The sequence below is a fragment of the Eubalaena glacialis genome, chromosome 19, assembly GCF_028564815.1.
Source record: "Eubalaena glacialis isolate mEubGla1 chromosome 19, mEubGla1.1.hap2.+ XY, whole genome shotgun sequence".
In the NCBI taxonomy this organism is placed as follows: Eukaryota; Metazoa; Chordata; class Mammalia; order Artiodactyla; family Balaenidae; genus Eubalaena; species Eubalaena glacialis.
Genome location: NC_083734.1, coordinates 13505962 through 13531420, shown reverse-complemented (window position 1 = coordinate 13531420; position 25459 = coordinate 13505962). Strand labels below are relative to the sequence as shown.

At 58.2% G+C, this 25459-nt stretch overlaps 1 protein-coding gene across 2 annotated transcripts; it reads right to left on the bottom strand.

The window, feature by feature from the left end:
* Positions 1-1848: 1848 nt before the first annotated feature.
* On the bottom strand, positions 1849-24132 carry CLUH (clustered mitochondria homolog). 2 transcript variants are annotated; one of them, XM_061175129.1, is made up of 26 exons: positions 23941-24132; positions 16406-16608; positions 15384-15555; positions 14236-14379; positions 13912-14036; positions 13679-13833; positions 13472-13597; positions 13034-13181; positions 12767-12859; positions 10883-11577; positions 9598-9821; positions 9388-9492; positions 9168-9268; positions 7560-7712; positions 7408-7470; positions 7082-7326; positions 6776-6860; positions 6503-6656; positions 6278-6417; positions 5332-5412; positions 5127-5252; positions 4923-5044; positions 4551-4644; positions 4320-4454; positions 4165-4238; positions 1849-3376 (listed from the first exon to the last, which is right to left on the bottom strand). In XM_061175129.1, the coding sequence occupies exons 1-26, from the start codon at positions 24038-24040 to the stop codon at positions 3190-3192; spliced, it is 4050 nt and encodes a 1349-aa protein (XP_061031112.1). In that variant the 5' UTR covers positions 24041-24132; the 3' UTR covers positions 1849-3189. The 2 variants fall into 2 exon arrangements, with proteins under 2 accessions (XP_061031112.1, XP_061031113.1); XM_061175130.1 differs by having other exon boundaries at positions 9388-9489.
* Positions 24133-25459: the final 1327 nt, after the last annotated feature.

The window sequence follows — 25459 nt, the reverse complement described above, 5'->3', positions numbered from 1 at the left end:
GAAAAGAATATGAAAAAGAATACACACATACACATACATAGGTATAGGTAATGTACAACTGAATCACTTTGCTGTACACCAGAAACACAACATTGTAAATCAACTATACTTCAATTAAAATAAAAAACAAAAAAACAATGACCGTTTGGAGGGCAGGAGCGAGTGGAGACAGATGATACAACTTAAAAGTAATAACAGTTTTTTAAAATATTTTTTAAGGGGCTTCCCTGGTGGCGCAGTGGTTGAGAATCTGCCTGCCAATGCAGGGGACACGGGTTCGAGCCCTGGTCTGGGAGGATCCCACATGCCGCGGAGCAACTAGGCCCGTGAGCCACAATTTACTGAGCCTGCGCGTCTGGAGCCTGTGCTCCGCAACAAGAGAGGCCGCGATAGTGAGAGGCCCGCGCACCGCGATGAGGAGTGGCCCCCGCTCGCCGCAACTGGAGAGAGCCCTCGCACAGAAACGAAGACCCAACACAGCCATAAATAAATAAATAAAATTTAAAAAAATATATATATATATATATTTTTTAAGTTGTAAAAGTAATATGCATGTTAAGAGAAATGCAAACAGGGAAGAAAAGTAGAGCAGAAAGTGAAAGACCAGCGTGGGGGACACAAAGAGGCTCACACAAGTTAGACCTGAATTCCATCTCGCACAGCTGCCCCACGACCTGCATGCCAGTTCTCACACTAACCCTTCCTGGATACCACTGTTCACCCTTCTCAAAAATTTGCAAGCTGTCAACTAAGAGGAGAAACGGTGGATTTCACACCTCTGTGTCCTTTATAAAACAACAGTCCCTCGTCATTCCGGTTGTCAAAAGGCACCTGACAGCACCAATACGCTTAAGGGATCAACCATGAAAACTGGGCCTCTCAGGTGACTAGTAGGTACAATGGTAATTACACTTGATGCCTTCTCAGCTTTACAAGATCATGCCCACAATTCTAGAAGTGCTGAGAAACACGTGACTGGCGTTCACAGGATAAATGCTCTAGGAAGGCATGCACGTTCAGAACACAACCAGGAGACTGTAAAGCGGGGTGGGAGGGAGCATCCTTGGGCATCACTTAGAAGAAAACCTTGATGTCAGGGACATCTTTTTTTCAGTTGGCTCAAGAAAACTAACAGACATCAGGGTTGGAATTTTTTTTTTTTCCCACAATGTCAGACACAAAGGACTCTCCAAGTATTCAAAAAGGCATTTAAGTACGCATGAGGCTGAGGGCCCGCCTGCTGTAGACACTTCTCCTCTTGAGACAGGCCTCCTGCCCACAACCCTCCCATCTCACAGGCCTGGCCCCTCAAGCCCACCTAGGTGGGCTCCACTTGCCCCCGTTTGTTAGATCTCCACGAGGGCCCACCTAGGATGGCAAACTTTAGACACCCCCCACTCTAGCACTCCTAGTTTTCTGGGGGGCACCGCCCAGTCCTCCTGACAAGCAAAGGGACAAGGGCGGATGCCCAGTTAGGTCTTCAACAGCCTACCAGGGCCAGCACGCCCAGGCCTGGGCCCTCACCTTGTAGCACCCCTCACCCCAGCCGGAACCACAGGGCCCTGTATAGGAGCGATTCTCAGCCTTTTCCTCTGTGGCCAACAACAGGTGACGTTCACCTATATGCCACTCCCATGGGTCTACTGACGGGCAGACTGGTAAACCCTAGGTGGGTGCCTGCAGCTCTACCCCCTTTCCTCCCACTTAAATGACATTATAAGGATAACTTTGAGTGTGACCTAATTTTACACATCCATGTGCTTTAAACTCTTTTACTAGTACCACTTCTGGCAACAGTTCTCACAACCAAACAAGACTGGTACAGAACACACAGGAGAGGCCGGGACAGCAGGTTTCAAAAACTCACTTTATTCCAATGTGAAATGAAGACTGATGGTTTAAAAACAAGAAAAAGTTCTTGATCAGCTGTGGGGATGCCTCGCTTGCTAGCTCACACCCACTCCCTTTGAAACCAGGTGTTGGGACAGACCATACCCGGCAGCGGCTCCCCGCAGAGCCAGCAGGCGGAGGCCCCAGCCGCAGGACCACTCCCTCCAGCTCCAGGACCACTCCCTCCAGCTCGCAAGGGTGGCCGTCTCCGCCCACCTGCCAGGGCTCTGACAGCAGGCCCAGAGAAGCGGCCTGGGCAGACGGGCCTGTGGGCCCACCACCTTCTGCAGCCCCCTCCCTTCCACTCCCAGAGCTCCTCTCTGTAGATGCCTGTGTGTCCTAGGACCAGGTAGGGAGCTAAGCTCCACAAACAAGGGACAGTCACTCGTGTATCTGTGACGTCTCCCCCGGGATCCATGATTCACTCCGGGTCCCCCAGCCCCCCCCACCCCACTGTGCGTTAGGCAGCTGAGGTTGTTCAACGGGGAGAAGGATACATTCAGACTATACCCCAAGGTTAACCCCAGCTGGGGTGCGGGGAGTGGGAAGGCAGCACCTCCTGCTGGGGCCCAAGGGCCGACAAGCCGGGGCTGGGCACAGGGGTGTCTGGGGAGCCACCGCTGCCCAACATTTTCCCCACCCCGCGCATAGCCGGGCCAGGCCCGGCCCACCCGTGGTTAGTAAAGCTGCTGCGGCCCTCACCCCGCCATAAAGTGCTCCCCAACCATCCAGCCCTGCCACAGGGCTCTGGCTCCCCATCCCAGGACACAGGAAAGCTCCCCTCTTTTCGGCTTCAAACCTGGACTTTCAGCCAGGTCGGGGCCGGGGGTAGTGGCAGCAAAAGCAGCAGCCATAATGTCAAACATACAAATGACCTGAGAAATCTCACCTGCACGTCACCCACCCACTCAGAACCGGCTCGGGGCTATGTACAAGTCAGGAAGGGCGGATCAGGACGCTCGCGGGCACAGACACACTCGCGCACACCTGCTTGAGGATGGGGGGCCCGAGGGGGCACCTGTCCGCCAGCTGGGAACTGATGCCCACGCGCTCCATTCACGTGTCTTCGATTAGGCCTCTGAGTCGTATACTTTTTGAACCAGTGCAAGAACATCTTTCAGAGGGTCAGGCAGGCCAGGCCACGGTCCCAGGAGGATGCTGGGGGCGGGGTGGGGTTGGAAGCGTGGAGGAAGAGGGACTTGCTGCCTCTCCTGATGTGCAGGGCACGCCCCCTTCTCCTGGAGTCTGGATCGCTGGGTAACGGGGCAGCTGGCTGACTGTCCGTCTGTGTCTCCCTTCCTACCCCTGCAAGCTCAGGGAAGGAGGGTCCTTGGCAGCTGGGGGCTGGGAGGCCGCATCCTCTGAGGCCCCTGCTGGCTCTGGCTCAGTAGCCATGGGCTCCTCTGCCTTATCCCTGTTCCCGCTGGCCTCCTGGAGCTGGTGCCGCCGCGCCACCTCGGCTTTCAGATTCTCCAAGTCTTTTTGGCTGAGTAGAAGGACGGGGCGAAGGGTGGGTATCAGAGTGGGCCTGGGCCCTCCGTCACCTCACTGGCTCTGCTTAAACTTAGAACAAGATCAGGCTCTGTGCTCTCTGCAGTGAGACACACGTGTGGAACAAGTGCTTCCCTCCCGCAAACAGAAAGGCCCCCGAGCGCTGAAAAAGTAAGAACTGCACACACTTGACAGCCTCCAGTTAAGGCCTGGCTCCCAGCAGCCTTCACGCCCAGTTCAAACCCACTGCACCCCGGCCGCTCCTATAGCTGATTACACCCAAAAAAATAGGTGTAGGTGCAACACAGAGCAGATACGCTGTAAGTGCCGTGACACTGAGCTGACCAAACCCATGCCCCACACAGGTGGGAGGGAGACGGCGCGAGGGTCTTTCGAAGACAGCACTGTTTGTAAGAGCCGCACAGGGACCCTCAGGGCCCGGCTCTAAGGCACATCCCTACACTGACAGAGCAGGAGTCCAGAAAAAGAACAACGCTGCTCTTTACATACTGACACGAAACGATCGCCAAGGCAGATTAAGTGCAGGAGAAAAATACCTATGTGCATGGCTCGCTACAATTTTGCGCCTTGGGGAAAAAACGGGGAGAAAAGGTTACAAATCTGTGTTTGCCCAATTATGCAGAGTATTTCTGGAAGGATTCACAAGGAACTCCTTGCCACTGGCTATACTTTTCAATTTTGAGCCATGTCAATGTATCACATATTTAAAAAACCAAGAAGAAAAATAAAGGCCCACTTCCAAGCGGGGGTGGGGCGCCTCACCTGAGAGGAATGAAGAGGATGCCGTTGATGACGTTCAGCTGTTCCAAGACGCTGGCCATGCTGGGGGCTGTGAACTGAGGGGCAGGGAGGCTGAGCCACTGCCTGGGCGCCGGGAGGCCGGGGAGCGGCCCACCCAGCCCCGCTCGGGGACCCACCTTGAGGGGCGGGATGTTGGCGCTGGAGCCGTTGCGGTAGATCTCGTTCATGGTGCGCTGCAGGGCCACGGCCTGCTGGGTCAGGCACTTGAGGTACTCGGAGCTCTCCTTGGTCTTCTCGTGGTCCTCGCCCAGCTGCAGGGGGCGGGAAAATATCAGGGCTGCCCGCCGCCCCACCCCTTCCGCCCCTCCCCGCCCCTCCCCGCCCCTCCCCGCCCCGCTGTGGCCCACCTGCGTCTTGTAGATTGTGTAGCCTTCTTTCTCGTGCTGCAGGGCTGACCGGAACTCGGCTTTGCTCTCATAGACCCGGGCGACCAGGTGGTGGCTGCAGGGAGGCACGGCACAGGGGGAGGCGAGGGAGGGACGTGAATGGGCCGGTGGGGACGGATGGGCGGTGTGCAGGCTACCCCAGAACCCACTCTGGGAACTTTCCAAGGGGGAAGGCAAGTCCAGAACTCAGAGAAGAGATGCAAGTTGAGAGACATTTCCTCAGGAGTCAGATGGAGGACAGAGTGCTGGATCCCGTGCCCACCCTCAATGCAAGCGCTTCCCGGGACCCTGTGGCCCGGGGCCTCCCTGTCCCCTAACCCAGCACAGCCTCACCTGAGGGCCACCTTGAGGGACTTGGGCCCGTGGTACTTGGTGCTGACGGCCAGCGCATTCTCCAGGAAGCGCAGCGATAGGTCACACTCCATCACTCCGTGCAGCACCAGCCCGATGTTGTTCTGGGGGCAGTCCGGAGGGCCCTGGTCAGCTCCCGCTCCCCTGGGCTCGAGGCTAGTCCCGCTGCCCCTCCCCAGTACTCACGTCCAGCAGGGCCATCTCAGGGTGGTCCTCCCCGAACACGAGCAGTGTGAGGTAGCGGGCGCGGTACAGCAGGCTCAGGGCCGTGGACAGCTGGCTGCTGGCGAAGCAGTACAGGGCCAGGTGCATCTGCGGGGGCAGTGGCGTCAGGCTGGGGCGGCCAGGGGTCCCACCCACCTTGCAGGCCGTGCCCCCGGTGGCTACTCACATATTCCTGGATGGTGTTGGGGTGCTCGATGCCCATCACGCGCTCGCTCATCAGCACAGCCTTCTGTTGATTGCTGAGGGCCTGGGGAGGTGGGGGGCTGTCACCCCTGGGTGGTACCGCCCCACACCCAGTCTGCCTGGCCCACAAGCCTCCACAGCAGCTCGGCCTCTTCACCTCTGGCTGCAATTTCTATTTTTACTTTGCACAAAGGCAGCGGAAGAGTGGTCAAAATCCAGCTGCTGTGACCATGGAAGTCGACACCCCGCTCTGAGGCTGCTTCACATTTTAAAACACTTGTCTTAATCTATGCCAACACATGCATACAAATCTAAAATTGTGCTAAAAATAAAGTATTCGTAATAAGAAAAGGCAGACACAGGCGAAAGAAAACAGGAGTCCTATGGCTGGAGTGGGGAGTGGGGCACCTACAGTGCACCTGGCCTAGGAAACAGCCTCTCAAGCCCCGGGGCCAACAAGGCAGGTTAACGCCACCAGGCCCCAGGATGGTACAGGCAACAGCACAGACCCCAAGCAGCTTCCCTGGTGCTTACAGGGCTCTAAGTACTGAGTCAGAATTTACCCTTCCCTCATCCCCGTGAAGGGAGGCCCTGCCATCACTCCCACTTTGTCCACGGGCACGGCAGCTCTCCCCAGGATACAGCTCTTAAGTGGGGGAGCTGGTGGGGCAGGGGAGGCGGGCAGCCGTACAGGCAGAACAAGCACCTCCCCGGGTCTCCACGTGCTCCTCCTGGGGGGGCCCGGAGGTAAGCAGCATCCCGGGCCCCTGGGGCGACAGGGACTCCAGTTCCACCTGCCTGGACTCCTGCTTCCTACTGCCGCAGCGGTGAGAACGCAGCCCCAGCTCCCCCATTCCCCCCTCCGCCCCCATGGTGCCAGACCAGGCCCCGGGCCCCTGCTGAAGGCCCAGAGGGTGCGTGTGGCCTACCTCGGCGTAGTCGCCCATGATGTAGTGGAGGCGGGCGAGGAGGCGCAGGCAGGCGCAGATCTCCACGTGCATGGCTCCATACACGTTGTTAAACAGGTTCAGGGCCTCGTTGATGAGCTCGCAGCCCTCCTTCAGGAAGCCTGCAGGGCACCCCGAGGGCGGAAGGTCAGGGCCGGCCGGGGGGAAATGGGGGCCCCACCCCCCACGGCTGCACCTGGCACGCACCCTGCTGTACTTTGGCCTGCCCGCTCTGGAAGAAGTGAAAGGCGTCTGAAGCCTTCGGGTTGACGTGTTTGACCACGGGGAAGATGTTGAGCACGTCCTCCTCCGTGAACGCGGGCTTGTGGCGGCTGTCGAAGCTGTACTCCTTCAGCAGGATCTGGGGACCCAGCCCAACACCCACAGGCAGCCTCAGCCCAGGCTCAAATGGCCGGCACCGCCCCACCCAGTTCCCCCCGTGGCCCCGGGAGCCCTGCAGGACGCTCTGAGCCGGCCCACCTGAATTCCGGTTTTCAGGGAGATCTCCCGCAGCAGCGTGATCTTCTGCAGCCCGTAGGTCTCCACGGCCTGGTCCACGGTCTCACTGGGGAGGAGCGGCGGGTGGGCCCAGGCAGCCCAGCACCCCTCTGCCCCCTTCTCCACAGCTGCCTCTCCACCCGAGCCCCCTCCCAGCTCCCCTCCCCACTTCCCCAAGCAAGCGGTCCTCCACAGCTCCCTGCTTTCTCCTCCCCGTTCCACTGCCAGCGACCACGGAGGACCCGGACGCTGCCCGGGAGCCCAGCGCCCCTGCACCCGCTCACGTACCACTCGAGGCTGAAGTCAAAGTAGTTCTTGGCCTCCTGGCAGATGTTCTTCCAAAGCTCCTGGGGGGTCATGACAGCCCAGGCTGTGTTATCCGCTGCCCCTGGCGGCCGGTTTCTCCTCCTCCTGTTCCTCTTCTTGGAGACGAGCTCGTCGGCGGGCAGGTGGGCCACGGGGTTGGGGTAGGAGCTCAGGAAGCAGTTCAGGAAGTGGCTGATGGCAGCCGAGAGCCCCGAGAGCTCGACCCCCTGCAAGGGAGGTTGGACCAGTGTCACCACCCGGGCTCCCCCGACATCCCCATGACCCGGGCTGGGGAGGGAGTGCAGTACCTGTAAGTACGTCTTGAAGATGTGCTTGGCAGAGCGGGTGATGAGCTCTCCGATGCCGATCTTCTGCAAGGGTGCAGAGAGGGGAGTCTTGGTCAGGCCCCAGGCCTCCATCCCATCCCCGCCATCTCACAGCTGCCCTGGGCACCACTCACATAGATGTGGTCCAGCTGGTCCCGGGCCGGGCTCCGTAGTACCAGGTCCAGCACCTTGCCCAGGTAGCGCATGTTGATGCCGCGCTGACGCATCACCTCGGCCAGCGTGGCCCCGTCCATGGGCAGCACTGCGTGGTCTGCGAAGTCCTTCACCTGCGGGCTGCAGCAGGTCAGGCCCCCCAAGCCCAGGGCCTCTGCCTCCTCCCGCCCTGGGTCTTCCCAAAGGAGCTCACGCTATCCTGAGGCCCTGAAGGAAGGAGGGGACTGAGACCCCAGCTCCCAATCGGGAAGGGGGAAGGAGACAAAGCAGCAGCAAGGATGTGAGATCTTGTCCCCAGCCTTCTGCACAGGCCACCATCACCCCTGTGACTGCTGGGCCCACACGGCAGGGAAGCAGGGATGAGGGAGCCGCACAGGCTCTCCTGTGACTGCAGAGGAAGAAGCAGGGCCACAGCTTCACCCCGCGGCTGTGCTGCGCCTCACAGGGGCCTGGGGCAGCCAGCACGGCAGGCTCAGCTCAAAGATCGGGGGACACAGCAATCCCACCACTGGGCATGTACCCTGAGAAAACCATAATTCAAAAAAAGTCATGTACCACAATGTTCAATGCAGCTCTATTTACAATTGCCAGGACATGGAAGCAACCTAAGTGTCCATCAACTGATGAATGGATAAAAAAGATGTGGCACATATATACAATGGAATATTACTCAGCCATAAAAAGAAACAAAATTGAGTTATTTGTAGTGAGGTGAATGGACCTAGAGTCTGTCATACAGAGTGAAGTAAGTCAGAAAGAGAAAAACAAATACCATATGCTAACACATATATACGGAATCTAAAAAAAAAAAAAAAAAAAAAAAAGGTTCTGAAGAACCTAGGAGCAGGACAGGAATAAAGACGCAGATGTAGAGAATGGCCTTGAGGACACGGGGAGGGGGAAGGGTAAGTTGGGACGAAGTGAGAGAGTGGCGTGGACATATATACACTACCAAATGTAAAATACATAGCTAGTGGGAAGCAGCCACATAGCACAGGGAGATCAGCTCAGGGCTTTGTGACCACCTAGAGGGGTGGGATAGGGAGGGTGGGAGGGAGGAGATATGGGGATATATGTATACATATAGCTGATTCACTTTGTTATAAAGCAAAAACTAACACACCATTGTAAAGCAATTATACACCAATACAGATGTTAAAAAAAAAAAAAAAAAGATCAGGGGACAGCATGGCACCTAAGCTCAGGGCTGCCTTAGTGGGGAGCAAGCACCATGTACATACACAGGGCCTATGTACAAAGCTTGTGGGGGTGAAGATGCCCCCAGCCCCTCTATCAGCCATCCCATCACACGGGGGCTCAGAGGACCAGACCCCAGCTGCCAGCCTACAAGGGAGGGCACGCAGAGCAGAACCTGATGCCTCCCTTGGCCCCTGTGTGTCAGCGGCCCCATTCTGGGGAAGAGAACTCCACCCTGCCTGCCTTGCAGGTCAGCAGGCCTAAGTCACTCCCGCAAAGGTTCCACAAGCTTCCAGAGTCGGAGATGGATGAGGCCCCAGGGCCTGTAACAGCACCCTCTGGGCAGTCCCTCGTCCCACCCCTGCCCTCACCAAGCCGGGGATCTGGCAGGAGAGCAGGAAGGCAGCGGCATCTTTTAGCAGCTGCTTCTGGTTCCGAACTTCCTCCTGGCAAGACTCCGGGAAGCGAACCCCTGGGGGAGGGAGAGCAGAGGCGTGAGCCAGGCAGAAGAGAGGCGGGTGGCCAGACAGACGGCAGCCCTCAGGTGGGCGAACAGGCCCACCAGCACTGGGGCCCTAGAGGACCATTCACCTGGCGAGAAGATGTCAGGGTTGAAGCGGACGTCAAAGGCCGTGCTGCTGATGGAGCCCACAGCCTTGCATGCGTTGCGGATCACCTCCCGGCTGCGAGGGTCTGCTGTGGAGACACGTCCCATTAGGAGGTAGCCCCACTCCCGCTCCGGTGGGGCAGCAGCCGAGCCTCCCCTGGCCTGGGCTCCCCTGGCATCCACGGCAGCCCCACCTGTCCCGTCGTCCGAGGCGATGGTCTCTGCCAGCTCCTTCACCTTGGCCAGGCCACTAGCACTGCTGCCCTCCTCCTCGCTTCCCACCTCGGGTGCTGGAGGGTCTTTAGGCTTGGACTCCGAGGATGGGGGGTCGCCGTTTTCCAGTGACGGGGGGGTCTCCATCTTGCTGGCCTTCTGCTGCATCAGCTGTAGGGCTGCCAACTTCATGAAGAGGAGGTACCTAGAGCACAGAGGATGGGGCAGAGCAGGGAATGGAGGAGGGGTATGTAGAGGCGTGACTGCTCTGGCAGCTTCCTGCTGGCTTCGGGGGACCTGAGCCAGGCCCCAGCTCCTGCCCTGCTGGGGTTGACGGATGTTGGGGCTGGACACCCTGCCGGCCTGGGGACACATCCCATCCAGTGTGCAAGCGTCCACACACGTGTGCGTGTGCCAGCCCAGCAATACTACCAGGTGGCGGCAGCAGGTCACAGCAAAAATGGGGATCTTCCCAGACAGGAAGAGGACAGCTGGTGTGGGGGGGGCTCACACGCAGGCCAGGGCTCTCGAGAGCACCAGGAACCCCCCTGGCATTCTGACAGGGAGATTATTCTGGGGCATTTGACGGGCTGACCCCTAAGCACAAAACGCCAGCAGCAGGGACCCCAACCCCGCCCCTCCTCCAGGGCCCTGGCACTGGGAGGTTCAAAAACACCCAAGCAGGGCTTCGCTGGTGGCGCAGTGGTTGAGAATCTGCCTGCTAATGCAGGGGACACGGGTTCAAGCCCTGGTCTGGGAAGATCCCACATGCCGCGGAGCAACTGGGCCCGTGAGCCACAACTACTGAGTCTGTTTGTCTGGAGCCTGTGCTCCGCAACAAAAGAGGCCACGATAGTGAGAGGCCCACGCACCGCGATGAAGAGTGGCCCACGCTTGCCGCAACTAGAGAAAGCCCTCGCACAGAAACGAAGACCCAACACAGTCAAAAATAAATAAATAAATAAAATTTAAAAACAAACAAACAAACAAAACACCCAAGCAGATTTCCATGTGCTCCTTGAGGGAACAGCCCCGCTTCAGTCAGTTGAAAGCCACTGGTCTAGCCACTTGCTAGTTTCTGATCCACATAAAGCTCTTGGATGTCCGTGTTGGGGAGCCTGACGCCACGGTGGGTGGCGCTGGGGATGGGGCTGGGATGACCAGGGCCAGAGCTAGCTCCTCTTCACTTTCCAAAGCCTCCCCCGTCAAGGATCAGGCCCCAGGACCACCCACCGGAGGATGCAGCCGCTTGCCCTGGCTCCCCACCTGTGCTCCACGAAGGCGTCCACCAGCTCCTGGCGCAGGCAGCAGAGCTTGTGGCGGTGGGCGCGGGGGAAACCGGCGCGGGTGCACTCCTCGGGCAGCACCTCGCCGGGCACGGGCAGGAAGTTGAGGTCGGGGGGGAAGGTGCGCAGCAGGTCAAGGATGTAGTGGCGACCGTCGTTGCCGATGATGCCCTTGCACTCCACGGAGGAGCAGAGCTCCACCTCTTCATCCCGGTCGTTGAGCACCCGGTGCCTCAGGATCTTGAGGGGTCGGCTCGTGCGTTCCAGCAGCTCCAGGTAACGTGGGTGCGACACCACCGTCTTGCCAAAGTCAATGGAGCCGTAGACGACACTCTGCTCCTGGTCCCGCTCCAGGATGCCGGGGATGATGGACTGGGCCGTGACACGGTAGCCGCGGTAATCCACCACCACCGTGCCCAGCGTGTACAGCCCCTCCACGTCCACGGCATTGTATGTGCGCACGCCGTTCAGGTCGTTGGTGGGCGCCACATAGGCCGCCACGTCCCCACCGAAGTCCTTGTAGTGGTCGCGGACATCAAAGCCCAAGCTGAAGAAGATGTTGTTCCAGATGAACATCTGCATCTTGGTATCCTCGCTGGGGTTGATGGCCATCACATTGCCATCGATGACTGCCATGGCACCCCGCGTGGCTGCCGCCGTGAAGTCACTGTGTACCTGGGGGCCCGAGGTTGCAGGGTGAGAGAGCCGCGGGGTTCATCCCGCCTGGCCAAGCTCGCCCAGGGCTGGTGGAGGTAAGCAGGACAAAGTTCCCTCACATTTGGAAAAGGGCAAGAAACCCCAGTTTTGGGCTTCCTTGGTGGCGCAGTGGTTAAGAATTTGCCTGCCAATGCAGGGGACACGGGTTCGAGCCCTGGTCTGGGAAGATCCCACATGCTGCGGAGCAACTAAGCCCGCGAGCCACAACTACTGAGCCTGCACTCTAGAGCCCGCGAGCCACAACTACTGAGCCCGTGCGCCACAACTGCTGAAGCCCGCGTGTCTAGAGCCCATGCTCCGCAACAAGAGAAGCCACCGCAATGAGAAGCCTGTGCACAGCAACGAAGAGTAGCCCCCGCTCACCACAACCAGAGAAAAGCCCGTGCACAGCAACGAAGACCCAACGCAGCCACAAATAAAATAAATAAAATTAAATTAATAAATTTATTTTAAAAAAAAAGAAACCCCAGTTTTGAAAAAATGTAACACTTATACTGCGAGAGAGAGCAGAGCTTAGTGATTAAAAGGGAGAGTGAGGATTGGGGTGGGTCTGGGAATCACCAAATACGTGCCAGGTGATCTTGGCTGGATCACCTCTCAGACCTGTTTTCTCATCTATAAAACTGTGACATAAAAGTATCAGCCTTTACAAGGTGTCTGGAAGATTACAGGAGGTAATGCCTACACAGCACCTGGCACAGCCCCTGGCAAAGTGAGCACCCCGGACTTTAGATCTTATTTTTACCATTATCATCTCTAGTAAGATTATGGGAGATTTCAAATAAACTTCTTTCAAAAGCACTGCTTTTTCCTCATCTGTCTCAGGAAAAACACTAAGGATATCACAGCAGGGCACGTGTGTCCAGCTGAGGGCTCCACGTGGGTGTGCTGGGAGGGAAGCTGTCATGGACCTTGCCACTCAGCCCATCCTGGAGGCGTGTCCCCACCGGTTCCGGCCCACAGACGCTACATCTCAGAGAGGCCGGAAGAAGGAGTTGGGGTCATCTACCAGGAGGCGGAAGGCTGGCAGGACACCCTGGAAGGTCCCTGAAGGCCCACCCCGGCTTCCCTCTTGTTCACAGAAAACGAGCAGGTAGGTGGCAGGCGGGCCTGCGGCCACTGGTCAGGCCTGAGGGGCCATGGGCACCTTGAATATGGCTCTTTCTCGCAGCAGCCGCTCAGGCAGGTTCTTCCGAGGCAGCTCCCGCGTTGTCTGCAGCTCCTCATTCCAGTCCCGGGTCTACAGCAGGACAGGGAGGGAGACACCAGCTCCACCTGAGCCCCCAGCACCTGCTCGGGGCAGTCCCGTCCCCCGCCTCCCCACAGACAGCCCCCCAAGCACCCAGAACCCGGCCTGGCGCCCACCAGGGGAAGGGAGGGAAGAGCCAAGGGTGGGCCGCCAGGCTGCAGGCACCTGTCCTGGAATATGCTCCTCGTAGCCCAGCCGGGAGGTGTAGGCGTCCTCCGCGCGCACGCAGTCCATGGCGTGCTCCGCCTGGGGCGCTGTCCAGCTGTACACCTGGAATGGGGTGGCGATCCTCTCGAACGGGTGGCGCTGGACCCTGTGGCGGGCAGAGGGGAGATGGGGCAGCCCGCTGAGCCCAGAGCCCTGCCCTGGGCCCCTTCTCCAAGGTCCCACTGGCTCTGCTGTCTCCCCACCAAGGCTCTATCCCTGAAGAGTCTGACGGAAGCAAACGGCCGCCTGTCCTAGAGCTGCTAGGCTGACTGCTGCCTAGAAGGAAGCTCTGGGGTGCTGGGGGCACAGCTTAGGGCAGAAGTGCTAGAGTTCAGGCTGTATGGTTCACCCACCCCGTGGGATGTGAGATGAGGGACAGATGGGCCCAGGTGCTACCTTTTCTTCTGCAGGGCGGCAAAGTTTTTTTTGAAGGTTGGGCTGATCTGGTTGAGCAGCTCCACCAGGGAATGGCTGAGGAAGCGGGGGCTGGCAGGCTTGGGGTTGAAGTGGTACGCTGTGGACCTGCAGGGAGAGGGTGGTCACTGTGCAGGGCGCCCCAAGCGGCTGCCCATGGACTCCGAACGGGCTCGCACAGGAACTTACTGGTTCAGGTAAAATCCCCGAGTGGATGCCGTGATGCTGACTTGTCGGTCCTCGGCTGTGATCACAAACAGGTACATGAGGTCCCCGTGCATCTTGCGATTCCCAGGGGGTGGGTTCCAGCCGCTCATGGTGAGCACTTTCAGGCACTGCAGAGGCTGCAGGAATGGCCAAGCTTGAGTGGGCCAGGCTTCCTGGTGTGGCGATCCCCTGCCCCAAAAGAGACCTGCTCCCACCTTCCAATCACGGTTCTGGGGCTGCAGAGGACACAACGGCCGCTCCCGGCTCCCTGGAAGGATGTACTCAGGCGGTGTACAGTCAATGGGGTCCATCTCCAAGCCCTTCTTCCGCTTCCCGCTGTCTGAGGGACCCGAGGCTGGTGGTCAGCCCAGGACCACCCAGGGGCCAACTCCCTCCCCAGCTCAAGTGGCCCTGGTCTGGGTGCCTCCAGCTCTGCTTCCCTCCAGGTGGGAAGGCCGGGCCCTTGGCCCCTTCACCAGCCCCTGGCCAACTTGCTCCTGGCCCCTCTGCCCAACCGCCAGCCCCAATGCCTCCCGCACCTCCCAGGTCGCCATCAGTAAAGACACTCAGGAAGGACAAGGAGTTGCAGTCAACCCCGTTGAAGGCATCGGATGGGTCCAGGCTCTTGAGCAGGTCTCGAACGTGGCGCACGTGGATGCGGGCCTCTCGCACCGTGTATGGCTCTGTCGGGAGGGGGATGGGCAGGGCGTTACCAGGGCAACAACCCACCCAGCAGAGAAAAGTCAGCCATGGCACTACCAGGGGTGGTCTTGATTTTCAATTTTAGGCTTTCACTTACAAATTCCCTTATGAACACATAAGCTGGAATTCTGCTTTCAACACATACACCTGCCTGCTGGTGGGCAGGGATCCTTGTTTGCAACGAACCTTATGCGAAAGGGCACAAGAAATGCCTCTGGAAGTGCATACAGAAGCCCCCTGCTCTCTGCCCACGAGTGTCTCGGGTGGGCAGCCCAGCACAACTGCTAGGTCCCCATTGGCTCAGTCCAGTTCTCCCAGGGCAGCCCTGGCCGGGGGTGGCCTGAGGACTTACAGGACCTCAAACTGCAACACTGCTCCCCAACTCATGTTTCATGAAATTTCAATGAGGGCTCTTCTGGGGAAGGACAGAGGTTTCATCATTAGGTAAGTCTGGGCACAGCTGGGTTACATTTTTCCCACATTTGTTCCTTGGCTGACATGCCTAGAACTGCGGTGCCACCTTTCCCCAGGTAACCTAAGTTCACAGGATGTTTTATTTTTTTTTTTTTTGCAGACAAACCAGACCCACCATGCCAGCTGACTGCTCCACACTGGGCCTGACTTCCCTGCTCAAGAGCCGTGAAACCTTAGTTTCCTTAAGAGACTGAACTTTTATCTCTATAAAATTTGAACGGGCTGATTTCAAGCACCTGCCTGGTACTGTTTGTTTTTTTTTAAAATCACGACTCTGATATTCAACCCATGAAGTTGGAGGGTGTGCTTGTGATGGCCTGAGAAGCAGATCTGTGCTCCTGTCCTATCTTCTCCTGCCTCCACAAGTTCAATACCGCCCTGAGCCTCCACATGCTCATCTGTGACACAGTGATACCCAGATACCAGAGGGAGGGGTGGGGTGGGGGTGAGTGCCACCTGGCCCCGCCTCCTCATGCCCCCCCTTGGCGGGCCGCACAACTTCCGGACAAACCTTCCACCACGCGTAGCACCGAGCCCTCCTGCAGCCCCTCCACACTGCGCAGCTCTGAGAAGTGGTCCAGCATGTTGCCGTCCAGGTGCAGTGAGAAGCAGGTGCGGTGACATGTGTCTTCACGGTCCATGAGCACCTGGTGGATCTCCTGTACCATCTCCTGGGGGGACACCTGCCAGGGAGAAGGCCCTGACCAACCTGGTGAAAACATACCGCTTCCCCAGCCCAAAGTACCTGGGTCCCTAAAGTCAATGCTCCAAATACTGTTTCCCCCTTTTTGGCTTTTATTTTAAATTCCAGGCCCTGCCCATACATACCATGCCCATTTGCACCTGTGTGTGTGTGTGTGTGTGTGTCTGTGTGTGTGTGTGCAGGGTATATGCACATGTGCAGGACAGAGCCTTGCCCTGTTACCCGCAGGCTTAAACTATTCCTGCAGACCAAGAGCAGGCCCTGAGTAGAGCAGCAGGAGGTGTAAAAACAAGGAAAAGAAAATAGCAATCTTGCCTCCTCCCTTGCCCAGTGCCAAGGTCCCCAGGGCAAATGGCTTCCCCCTTCAGGAAGGTGTGCTCTGGGGCTGAAGCCTGCGGCTCCAGAAGACACAAGAGGGCCTCACCTGGTTCCCCAATGAGTAACAGTTTACAAGACCTCTGGGTTGGCTCTGCTCTTGAAGACCACCCACTACCACTCTCCTCTCAGACAGATGGTAAAACTCCAGCCAGAGAATTGACCTACCTGAGGGTGGGGAGCCCTGGGACCCCAACACTACCCAGCCACTACCATACCGATCCCCAAACAGGGCTGGCAGTCCCAGCTGGGATCTGTCCCCTTGCAATGAGGCAACGGCCTGGACCTGGACTCCCATGTCCACCACGTTAGCTGAGTGACCTTGGAAGGCACAGGACCCTCGGTTTCCTGCCTCAACATGGGGCCAGACCGGGCAAAGGCAAAGCTTGGCTTCGCATCCTCACCCTCCCCAACAGGCTCAGGCTCTGGCCCCCAGTACCCCTCTATCGTCTCACCTGGAGGGAGAAGGGCTCGATCCCAGGAGCCAGGATCTTCACAGAAAAGCCTGTGTCCTGAATGACAATGACTTCCTGTCCAGTGGTCTCCTCTCCCGGCTCAGCCTCATCCAGCCCATTTTCCCGGGGCGGTTCGGCAGCCCCCTCTTCCTTTTTCAGGCTCTCCGGGCAGTCCCCATTCAACAGCATGACTGATGGCAGCTCTGCGGGGGACAAGAAAGGAGCTGAGTCAGATGGACCTCGCTGGCGAGGTCTGCCTCACCCACCAGGGTGGACACAGCCCTACAGAATGGCGTCTGCTTGTCCTCCCAAGACTCGGCCCTGCACCAGACTCCGGTCCCACCGCACCCCAGGGCACACCTGCAGGCTACTGCCTGCTCGCTCGCCTCCACACCCCGGGCCCTCGCTTCCTATCTGCTCCTCAGGCCCCCAGTCTGGCGGCCGTGTGAATAGGCCACCCAGACCACTCTCCCCAGAGTCACCAATGCCACCCTAAGGGCCAAACCTGAGGGTCTGCTCTGGCCTTACGCAACTAGCTGCTTGGCTCCCCTTCCCGCCGTCGCTCACTTCCTCCTCTTCCCTGATGGACACTAATGCTCTTATTCTTCCCTCTCCAGCTTGACCTTCTCCTGGCAGTCCAGCTGTGGGTGTCCTGGGCCCCAGCCTCTGCTCATTCCCATCTCACCCTTGCCCGTGACTGCAAATGCCCTCCCGTCTCCCAGCTCACGTGACCAATCCAGGCCTCGCTCCAGTTTTTCAACATGTGGCCATCCCTTAGGCCTCACCAGACTCATCTTGTCAGCATGGAATTTATCTTCCTCCACAAACCAGCCCCTGCTCTGCGAATGCCCGCCCCCCTGTCCCTATCTAGTCACCCAACCTAATCTCCAAACTGGTCACAGGACTGCTGCAGGCCATTTCCCCTATTTCAAGAATACCACTTGCTGTACACCTGAAATTAACAAAACATTGTAAATCAACTGTACTTCAATTAAAAAAAAATTAGAACATGCACTACAGTCCTAATTATGTGTGTATATGTACATTTATATCTATTCCAGTAGAAAGACTAAAAGACTCAGAATTCAGTGGCTTTCCTTAAATAACAGGATTAAGAGTGATATAATCCTTTCCTTATAAAGTCTGTACTTTCCAGGTGTTTACAATAAGCTTGTATTATTGTATGACACAATTGTTAAACTAGTGTTTATTTTAGGGTATGATTTAGAAAAAAATGTATCAGGAGCTTTTTGAGAAAACTAGGGCATTGAAGCTGTAGGGAGCAAATTCTTTTATCAACTTTTGGGAACTGTTCACGTTTTATATCCAAAGTCTACAAGTAATTTTCATTTTCATGGTGTGACCATATCCTTAGCAGAGTGATCCAAAGACAACACTTGTGCTTCTACAAATGAAATTCTGGTAAATATAGATAACTCCTTTTTTAAATAAAGTGCTTTTTAAGTTGTTATTAAAGGTGACCATAGTAAAAAAGATAAAATTTTTCAATTAATGGTAAATCTGCATCATTAATGGTTAACAGGAATAAGTGAAAATCCATAGAATCAAATAAATATAGCCCTTTTTCCTCTTCCAAAAAAAAAAAAAAAAAAGGTACCCCTTAGAACCTTCTAATACTCTCCACTGCTCTACGGCTCACAGGAACCGAACATCTTAGGCCTAAAGTCCATCTCAGCTCCTGCCAGTTCTCCCCATCGAGGTGCAGCTACACCAAACTACTCAGAAGCCTGAGAACAGGCCACACATTTTCCCTCGTACCTGTGCTTTTGTTTATGCTGCCCCCCATATACCATTCCATCGGGCAGACTCCTACTCATCCGTCAAGGCCTAGGTGAAATAAACTCTCTTCTCTGAAGCCTGACCAATGACCCCTGGCAGCAGTGTCGTGCTGCACTCGGGGGGCTGTTCACACCAGCAGCTCTATCTTCCTCCTCCTGTCTTGCCTGCACTCAACAGAAAGGCACTGAATTAATTACTGTAAAAGCCCCGCACTTGTGACCAGCAACCGACTCACATGTCGTGGGGAGAAGGAGCAGGTGACAAAACCTTCTATTTCTCCCCAGGCACTAAGGGGAACAGAGGAGAGCCCTTCCCGCCCTGCCCCCGGTGGGGGAGAAGAGGATGTCCTCGCAGAAACCCTCCAGCAAAACACAGGCCCGCCTGGAGCCCAACTGGCCCACGGGGCCTTCCGGCCCAGGGTCTGCCTGGCAGCCAGACTGGCCCCTTGCTTATCTGGGAGCTCCAGACAGGTCAGCTCACCCAGCTCTGCTCTGGACCCCAACCCCTCCAGACTCCACCTCCTCTTCCCTACCCAGCTGTGAGGAGTGGGGATGGGGTGCACCTCCCCAGAGCTGTGTGGGCTCTACCCAGACCTACCAGAAACATGGAGCAGGGGCCTTGGGAAATGTATAGAAGTCTAGATAAGCCTGACACATAAGGGCACACGGGGGGACCGGGAACAGGACGTGGAGAGAAGCCACTCCCTCTTCCCACGTCCCCTCAACTTAGTGATAAACAGAACCGCCAGGAGCTCAGATACAGTCCCCTCCTCCTTCCCCCAAATAAGGACGTCTGAGGCCCAGAAGTTCAGTGCCTTGCCCAAGGTCAAGAGTCAAGAGCGGACCCTAGATTCCCCCTGGAGCGCCCCCCTACCACATGGCTGCGCTGCCCTCAGTCCTGGCCCATGGCGGGCCTTCAGTAACTGTCGCCACCCCCGTCCCCAGCACACCGCTCCAAACCTGAAGGTAAACTCCCAACAACCGCAAGGACGCACAAGGACCTCTCCTTCAAGTGAGCCCACAGCCCTAGGCGGGGCGACCCCAAGCCCCTGGAAACTGAGCAGCCAGCCCCAAAGCGAGAAACTGGCTGACTCTGCGACACAGCAGACAGGGACAGGAGGGACAGCAGGGCGGGAGAAGGGTGGTGGTTGGTCAGTTTTCAAAATGCAGCAAGAGGGATGACAGCTATGAGGCGGCCTTCCCCCAGCCGAGGCCTTGAGAAAGGCTCTGTGGGCTGACCAGCCCTCAGGATGAGGGGGCCCCTGCCCAATACAGAACAGCAGCTTTGAGGTCTCTGAGACCCCAAAAGTGGGAAACCAGAGACCTGGACCCAGACAGGTGGCCTGTGCTCCCTGAGTCTGGGCCAGGAGGACAGAGAGGAGGGCAAGGGTGGCCACAGCTCCCACTCCCCCTCCCTGGCTCAGGGAGCCTGCCCAGAAGGCACCTCTGCTCCAGGTTCCCGCCCCAGGGGGCACCCAATCTCCTATCAGATTTCAAAGGAATGTGGCTGGTTCCCAGGGGCCTCCACTCCCCTGAGGACAGCCCGCCCTGCTCCTCCTCTTTCCTGCCAAGCACCCTGAAGGTCTCCCTACAGCGGGATCAAGGCCCAGTGACCTCCCCGCCAGAGCCCAGCCACTTGGCTCCCTGTCCCCACAGCCCACCTGGTGTGCTCGGCGGCTGCCCTCTCCCGCGTCCTGGAGTCACAGGACCTCCATGGCAGCGAGGCAGCCAGCTCTCCAGCTCAGGCCCGGCACTGCCTGTGTGCCTCCTTCCGGCCTCTGCCTCTACCCTTGCCGCCATGCAGCTGGCCGGCTCAGGGCTGGAGATCCGGCTGGCTTCGGGTTTCAGTGGGGCCAGGCCTGCTGGGGCGGCCCTGGGAAGGGCACACTCCCCCTGCCTCGCATCCTGCTCAAGGTCGGCCAGAAGGACGGCTGTGGGCCAGGAGGCCCTGGTGGCTCCAGGACCCCAGGTGGAGCTGCCATCAGAGCTCAGGCCCACCTCCCTGTATCCCCCCAAAAGGGGGTCACTGCTGGTGAAGCAGTCAGCGGGGCAGGAGAACCCAGCGTCTGGGGTACCTGGGCCCCTCAGGATCGAGGGCCCTGGGGACTGGCTGGCAGGGGTAGAGCCCAGCAAGGGTGTCCTCTCCTCGGCCTCAACCCCAGTGGGGGTGGGCAAGACCGCTTCAGCCGGCTGCCGGCAACAGTTGGCACAGACTCGGGCCCAGGCCATGAGGTGGCCGCCCCCCTGTCCACCGGCTGCACTGAGCACCCTGCCCACCTCCTGCGGCAAGTGGGTGGCTGGGGCCTCTGGCTCGTGCTGCCCCCTGCAGGTGACCTGGCAGTTCTCCCCTTCCTGAGAGTCACTAGCTCTGGTGGGAACCCTAACCCCAGACGCCCAGAGGACAACTGCACCCGTGCCCCAGGCCTCCAGCTCCACCAAGAAGCTGGCAGGCTCCAACTTCCCTCCCTAGCAGCCCCTGCGCTGCCAGGAGAAAACCAAGTCTCTCCCCTGGGGAAAACAGAGCTGGCAGCAAGAGACCAAAGGCCGAGCGGCTGTGGACAAGGAACATGCCCAGCCTTGCCAGGGCGCCTTCCCGGGGCCTCTGACTTGTTGCCAGGGCCCAGGCGGGACTGCTCCGGCATCCATACTAACCAGGGTGGGGGCGGGTAGCCAGGCCCCCTCCCTGCCCATCTAGTCCCTTCCAGGCAGCCCTGAAGGGCTGGCACCCAGCAGGCCCTCGGCTCCCCGCACCCTCCACCAAGGGTTCTGGCTTGCGCACACTCAGCGGATGGCACAAAGGACCAGGCCCCGGCAGAGCCCCTCTTCTTCCGCCGCCCTCCCCAGACACACCCCAGCCCTGTGGAGAAGCGGTGGGGGGGGGGGGGGCAGAGCAGCCTGGCAGTGACCCCTGCGTAGCTGCTACAACCACCTTCACCCTGGTCACCACAGAGCCAACACTCACTCTAGGCCCAGCCCATAGCAGGTCCCTCCATCAGCTCGACCAGCCCATCTCACTTGAGGAAACTGAGGCTCCAGAAGCTTAGTAACCAAGCTGCCCAAGGTCGCAGAGGCAACAGGCAGCCAAGCCAGGTCAAGAAAAAAACCAGGTTTGTCAGACACCCAAGCCCAGGCCTGAGCGCCAGCCCCCAGGCTGCAGTGCCCACCAGGTAAACAGTACCCCCTTCCTCTACACCCCTGCTTCCTTACCCCAGGGGGCACCCCTGAGGATCTGGGCTTTAGGGAAGGAGAAAGGTGATCCTCTGCAGAATGGGAAGGGGTTGCCCAAACAGCATGGCATACACCTCCCGCCCCCAAGTCTTCACTGGCCAGACCAGAATGAAGAGATAAAGCACAGCCCTGGCCTAGCCTGGGAGAAGGCGGACCCAATGGGCAGCTGAAAGGAGTTAGAAAAGTAAGCCATCCCAGGTGGCCCCTGTGTGCGTTTCCCAGCCTGGCATGGCCTCACTCAGTAGACTGTGCCAGGGCCAGGCCCCGCCCTAGCCAAAACCTCGGCAGGGTGAGTCTCCTGCAGCAAGTTAGGCCTCAGAAGGCATATCACCCTATCCCAGGAGTCTGGGGCTTCAAGGGAAAGGGGTGGGGGCAGGCAGCCTAAGGAAGATCCCAAGGAGGTAGGCATCTGTTGGCCTCCTTCCCATCTCCACCCAGGCCAGAAGCAGGTCTGCAGGGTCTGGGGAGAGTCCAGTGTTCCCGGAGCTGCTCTGCTCAGACCTCCCCAAAAGAAGAGCTCTAGGGTCCTGTCCAGGAGCTCCCCTAAGCCCCCAAGCTCCTCTCCTGTCTGCCAGCCCCCTTCCCCTCCGCTCTGGGCCTCAACTCCAAGGAGCCCTCCCCTAGGCAGAAGGAACTCGACACACCACCGTGAACTTGAAAAACCTGCTGTTCTCTTAACCGCTAAAAGTAGCTTTATTCCCAACAAGGCAACTGACCCTTGGTCCCCCCACAAAAGGCCTTGATCACCTCCTCAAGGGGACTAGAGACTCTTCCAGAGCTGGGTTCTGAGGTCAGAAGCCTGGGTGAGGGCCTGTTGGGGGTCTCCATTAAGGCCTCCTCCTTTGAATAGATTCAGACTGGCTATAATTCAAGTCCTAGCTCTATACAAGCTTCCCAGAGGCTTAGGGAGCCAATGTTCCACCTGCTAGTATGCTTCCAGGTTCCCCAAAATGAACAGCTGTACCCTCCCCTGACCCAGGTTGCCCCAGACAGACCCTCTCAGAGAAATTCTCCAACACTCTCCCCTCTCCTCAGTCCCTACGTTCTCAGCATATGATCCCAGCCAACATGCCTCTCCCAGCTTCCTGTGGGACAGGCCAGGGCAGCCTTGGCAATCTGGCTGTGAGCTGGAAATCCAAATGCTGAATTGCTGTGTGACCTTGGGCAAGTCGCTTCATCTCTTCAGGTCTCTTTGCTGAAGGGGAAATCAGCCTCCTCTTACCTAGCCTGCTCCACTGATTCAGAGCCTCATCAGGGTGAAGCCTGGCAGGTTGGAGTCATCAGCATTTGTCATTCTGCCCAAACCTTGGCCTTTTCTAGGCAATCAGCAAAGCTGCCACAGTACCTATCCCCCACCATCAGCTAAGCTGGCTGTGATCAGTTACAGGGTCAGAGAGCCCACTAACCCTGTTCCCGTCCTGACTCACCCAAGCTGGGAAGGGAGATGAAGATGACAAGTCCCTTTTGAGGAGAGTTATGGGGAGTGGGAGGCATGGGTAGTTCTGCACTCCCACTGTCACCCAGGGCAGAGAGGGACACAGCCCAGCCCTGGGGCTCTGAGAAAGATTTGGAGATGACAGCCCAAGGGCTGGGAAGGGGCTTCCAACCTCAAGGCTGTAGTCAAAGATGCAATGGAAGGAACGGAGCAAACAGAGGAGGCCCAGGGGAGAGGCAGGCCCCACCTGAGAAAAACTGCAGCCACTCCCAAAGCCAATGCCACACAGCCCCACGGGGGAGAACTGGGAGCTTGACTCCATGCTGATGACCTTTGCCTTAAAAACAGCAACTCTGGGCTGACCCACTTTTCGCAATAAGGCGGGTTAATGATCAAGTTCTGGCACAAACACCACCTCCTGCCAAGGAGTTTGGCTTTGCCCCCATACACAGGCAGACCCCCAGGTCTGCCAGCCAGGCCGACATCTAACAGGACGGAGATCAGACCCTGCAGACCTGGGGTTAAAGCCTTGCCTCTGGGAACGAACCACAGAAACTCCCTCACGAAACACACACCCCAACTTGCGCTCTTCCCACAGACCAAGCCTGAGAAGTCCCAAGCTGAGTCTAACTCGCAAGGCTGCAGCCCTATGCACAGGGAATGCTTGGGATTCTGACGCGAAGGGGGTGCTTGACGGAGCAAGTGTCAAGTGACCCCAGTCCGGAGAGTTCCCCATGCCCGGGGGCGTAGGGGGTGGGGCCGCCGCGTCCGTCCGTCTGCGGAGCCGGCACACCCCGAAACTGCATGCGCGTGCACGTCTCGCCGCGATCTGGCACGCGTGTGTTAGCCGCCGCTGCCCGCCCCGGGACCCCACGTGTGAAGCCCGGGCCGCAGGCGGGGGCGACAGTGAAGGTGACCTTCAGGGCGGGGGCACCCGGTGGAGGGCTCGGCGAGATGCAACCCAGCCAGGCGCGGAGGGAAGGCGGCGGTCCCCGCGCAACCCCGAACCCCCCCGCCCACTCGGCCCGATTCAGCCTCCCGCCCTGCTGCCCCCTGACCCCGGCCCCGCTCACCCGCCGCGCCCGGCCGCCCCTTGCCACCGGCCTGCGAGCTGGGCTCCCGGGCGCTGTCCGCCGGGGCGGCCGCCGGCAACTCGTCCGTTTTGATGACCATGGCGGCGGGAGCGTGCGTCCGCCTCGGCTGTCCGCGCCGCCCGCCGCGCCACTAACCCAAGTGCCCTGCGCGCCACTGCAGCTGCGGGAAGGACGGAGTCACCGGCCCACGTGGTGCGCGCTATGGCCTTTGACCCCACCGCCGCTCCCTTACCCCGCCCTCGCGCCCGGCCCGGCCCACGAAGGCCCGCGAGGGACAAAATACGCCACGCCTCGTTCGCTGTGTACCAACGCGGTGACTTTCTCGAACGCCTTAAAGGGAACGTACCCTGGCTCTGGCGAGAGAACGGCTTCGGGCCCCCTCGAGGGGCGGGGCTACGGAGAGAAGTCCTTGCGGTTCGCTGCCCGTCGGGCGGGCACCTTGACCTTGGGTGGAGACTCGTCTGGACTACTATTGCTTGCAGTCCCCTCCCCCAATGGCTTCCTATTGCAGACCTGCCAAATGACCACACGGTGTCTAATCTGCGGTGTTAATGTGACCCTCAGCGCCCTGCTCACCGAGTTTGTCGTCCCCGAAATGGTGGAGCGGGGGTGCGTCTGGCTTCTTGAGGAGGGGGTGGAGGGTAGCCTAGGGCATGGTCATAAGAGGCAGGGGTGGCGGGTGGCTAATAGGGATGAAGTGCCAGAGATGGGCCCACCAAACTTTGTCCTGAGCCACAACGGGCTCCCCTCTGCCAGCGGCCTCGACACCCCCCACCAGATGAGTCCTCACATCCGCGCTGGCACATTATCCCCATTTTTGAGTGGAGGAAGCTAAGATCAAGGTCACACAGAGAGCAAGACTTCAGCTAGACCAGGCTAAATCCACAGCCTGGACACTTTACAGTAGTTCATGTTTTCAGATGTTTGGGGCCTGGTGGGGACTGAGAAGTGAAGTCAGAGAATGCTGCCCAGCTGACATTTTACCAGGTCTTGCCAGTGAGCTGAAGTTCTCCAAGCCGAGAGGGTGAGACGGTCTTCCTTGCACAGGCCCAGGAAGCCATTGGGAAGCACTTAAGGCAAATTCCAGGAACTAATAGAAATTGGGAAGCTGAAGCTGCAGAGGTTGGCTGGGGTGGGCCTAGTGCCTCATAAAAATTGCAGAGGAAAATGGACTTTGTCCTGGAGTACCGGTGATGGGAAGGGGAGCCAGTGAAAGGCTTTAAGCATTTAAGCAGGAGGAAGGGAGGTGAGAAATGCTTTGGTTGCTGTGTGGAGGATAAGGGGACTGAGCTAGACCAGGGGGAGGTGAGTTTGGACTATTGCACAAGAAGGCTGGAAATAAAAACAAGACCTGACTACAGCCCACCACATGGAAGGTGGGCAGTCAGGTGGTACATGAGTTGGATGGGAAATCTGCATCCTGCAACCTCTATCTTGTCTCTTCTCATAACCTTGAGCAAGTCACTTGACTATCACGCCTCTGAATCTCAGGAGCTTC